We start from the raw sequence: 3,397 nt of genomic DNA on the forward strand, positions 1-3,397 counted from the left end.
CCCCCTCAAGATGGTGGTCAGGAGGAGGGCTCTTTGTCTTCAGGCCAGGCCTCTCTCCCCCTCAAGATGGTGGTTGGAGGAGGGCTCTTTGTCTTCCAGGCCAGGCCTCTCTCCCCCTCAATTTAGTATGTTGTACTGCTTTGTTAGTTATACTTTATTCTCCCTCCCTCCCCAAACCCTCCACCCCCAGAGATATTTCAGAAATTGGACACTGAGAAGACGGGAACAGTACAGATGAATCTTGTCACTGTAAGTTAACAAGACTGTCAAGATCTAACAGCACAGTTCTGGCACAAGCTAAAATCATTTTAGGGGAACAACTCCAAGTTATATAGTGGTTTTCAACTGGCAATCTAGATGTGTATTGTGCTGGCATGCCAAACCTTACATGCCCTTCTTTAAAGATGCATTCTTAATATCTATCACCATCTTACAGCAAAGCTGGGAACCATGTGACACTATCCATGTTTGACTGCAGTTCCCAGCATTCCTTACCACTGGGCATTTTGACTAAGGCTGCTAGGACTTGCAGACCAACATAATCAGGAAGGCCACATTTCCACTGCTATCACAGAGACATACAAGTGAACTCTTATTAGAAGCAGAAAGTAGGGAAGAAACTAAAAAGCAACAGGTAACCAAATGTCACACATTTTGATGGTTTGGTTTTTTTGTGGGGGGCTTGGCAATTGTGGCTGGTTCACTTCAGCAACGCATCAGGAGGTATAAACAATTACTCCTCATAGTTGGAATCAGGAGATACTCATCACACTCAGCTTCAATATAATTTTTGAAAGCACTAATATACATTTGTAGGTGATACACATTAATACAGAGATTTTAGTATAGTTTCTCTGCAGCAGAAATAGGAATGGTGATACTTACCTATTAGATGTCAATTTCCAGTAGAGAAGGTCTACGCATCTTCTGGATTGCCTAATAGGAGCAAATGGGAGAGTCAACCCAATCCAGAGGATGTTGTGACCTCCTCCACTGGGAAACTGCATTACTGCTGCACACATTTTTTTCCTTGTCAGTGTTGCTGCACATACTGAAGTCCCTTGTGCTCCTGCATCTCTGAAAACAATATGTGAATTGGCATTTAAAACCCTTGCCCCTGATGTTATGCCTTATATCAACAAATAAAGCAAACTCAGCAGGACTTCTGGAGGCTTAGAAAAGCAGCAGCAACACTAGATATCATGTATGCCCTGGCAGAGGATTATGTGAATATGTAATACAAAACATCTAGAGGGCAATAAGTTAGGGAGGTCTGATCTCTGTGAATACAATAAGCAGCAAAAGACAGTGCCACAAGACAAGATTGTCTGCTTATGTATTCATCAATCCATAGAAGTCACATGACTAGGAACCAACGGCATTTCAGATGCGTGCATGTTTAGCCGTGGATTAAATTTTACTCTCTTGGTGTCACATTATCTACTGGAAACAGGTTGGACTTTTCCCAGAAATGTTCTTGCGCTGCACAAAACCCATTTACACCCAGAAAGATGCTCAGTCCTGCCCTTTTTAGGACATATCTCTTAAAGGCTAATCACAGTTTATTTTAAAATAATTTAATTTCTTTTTGCCTCAGTTACTTTCTCAGACTGTATCTGCACTGCAGAAATAATGCTATAACATCCATGCCTTGATGCTATGGAATTTTGGCATTTGTTTTTGTGAGATATTTAGCCTTCTCTGTCAGAGAACTCTGGTACCATAACAAAATACAAATTCCAGGATTCAAAGTAATTAAAACAGTGTTAAACTGCATTATTTCTCCAGTGCAAACGCAGCCTCGGTGATAGATAACTTCCTTTTAGGAAGTGACTATATACTTTAAATTTGATCTCAACTTTACCAGGTTCATTAAAGGTTGTTCATATTATGTCTCTCTTTCTTCCTGTATCATAGTGGGTGTGTTTTACTATCATCTGAAAAAGGAATTTGCCCCAGTTGAAGACTTCCGTTGGAAATTTGAGCATCAATTTAAGATCTATAATGATCAATCAAAGAAACTTGTTGCATTCCAGTGCTGCTGTGTATCTTTTATAATATTGCTGAGGCTGAGGAGAAGGACACTATAAAAGTAAAATGAATGCAAAGTAGGAATTGGTTACCTTGGCAGCTTCATTATACAAGCATTAACTTTTTTATGCAATTCTATTTGCTTCAGCTACTTCCAAGTGTGCCACAAAAAGGAAACTGGTTCCAAATGAAAGCTCAACCAAGGTCTTTAAGTTCTGGCAAGTGAATGCCACTTCTCTGAAAGCAGAGTGTAATATATTTTGTTCAGCTTTTATTAGCCATTATAAACACAAAGCATCTGAAGAAGCATGCTAAAGCTAAGCAATAAAGCAGTTATATATTGAGCTTCTTACAACCTTAATGTGCACTGATGGAAAATCAGTGCTTGATCCAAACAACTTAAATTCATGTCATCTCAGCATTTAATGAAATGAATTTGTCAATAAAATATACAGTAAGATAAGAATAACATCATATAGCTTGCATCATTATATAGTTCTTATATTCTTCTAATGATTTTTAAGCTTTATATTCTTTTAGAATGGGGAATATCAGTTCTTAAATCAAATTAGTACTACCCCAGTTTGTTGAACAAGCTCCATATATGACTCAAAACGCTTTGCACTTTCTCAGAATACAACAAAGCTACTGCCAGATTCATCTCAGCAGCTGTGCAGGTATGCTAACAGTAGGGAATTATATATATTATTGCTACACTTACTGCACACAGGAACTAAATTATATAGTGTTAAGTCATTCCCTTTTCATCAGGAGCGGAACAAATAGTTGCACTTCATAATATAGGAGATCTTCAAAAATGTATAAAGCCAGCTGAGCTAATAATGTTTCTGATGGTTGAGAATGGAATAAATTTATCGCGATGCAGTGCCAAATTGTCATCTTTTGTTATGTGTTACTTATGGAATGTAACAATCTGCCTTTCAGAAAATTATACAGTACATTGTTTTTGGATATTGGTAGCATTCTTGCCCCAAAGTCTGAGAGGGGATCATATACTGCAAGTCCAGACATAAAACAAAAGCCATCTCTGAAGTCTGAATTCACAAAAAAGTGACTATACCCTCCAACTAAACTTTACTGCTTTTATGAATGCTCCAAAAGAAAAATCCAGTTTCCATTGTATTTAAGGGGACTTGATCATCCACAGATTTTGGTATCTAAAGGAAGTTTTGGAACCAAGCCCCAGCAGATACAAAGGGACTGCAAAGTCCATGCCTAGCACATGCCAACTATCTACACGCATATTCGGATTTGAATAGAAGTAGTAGGAAGTAAAAAGAGAAATTATTGGGAAATCTTTCAAGAGCCCTGCACCTTACTGGAAACTACTAGCAATGAAGATTTC

General features: G+C 38.3%; 1 protein-coding gene across 1 annotated transcript in view; it reads left to right on the forward strand.

Moving 5' to 3' along the window:
* Nucleotides 1–2,916, forward strand: part of CAPN2 (calpain 2) — a 60,532-nt gene extending 57,616 nt beyond the window's left edge. Inside the window, exons 19-20 of the mRNA XM_042445623.1 lie at nucleotides 191–249; nucleotides 1,918–2,916. Coding sequence (XP_042301557.1) covers nucleotides 191–249; nucleotides 1,918–1,941 — 83 coding nt within the window. The 3' untranslated portion in view covers nucleotides 1,942–2,916. The remainder of the gene's footprint in view (nucleotides 1–190; nucleotides 250–1,917) is intronic.
* The last annotated feature ends 481 nt before the right edge of the window (nucleotides 2,917–3,397 follow it).

The sequence above is a fragment of the Sceloporus undulatus genome, chromosome 1, assembly GCF_019175285.1.
Source record: "Sceloporus undulatus isolate JIND9_A2432 ecotype Alabama chromosome 1, SceUnd_v1.1, whole genome shotgun sequence".
Lineage (NCBI taxonomy): Eukaryota > Metazoa > Chordata > Lepidosauria > Squamata > Phrynosomatidae > Sceloporus > Sceloporus undulatus.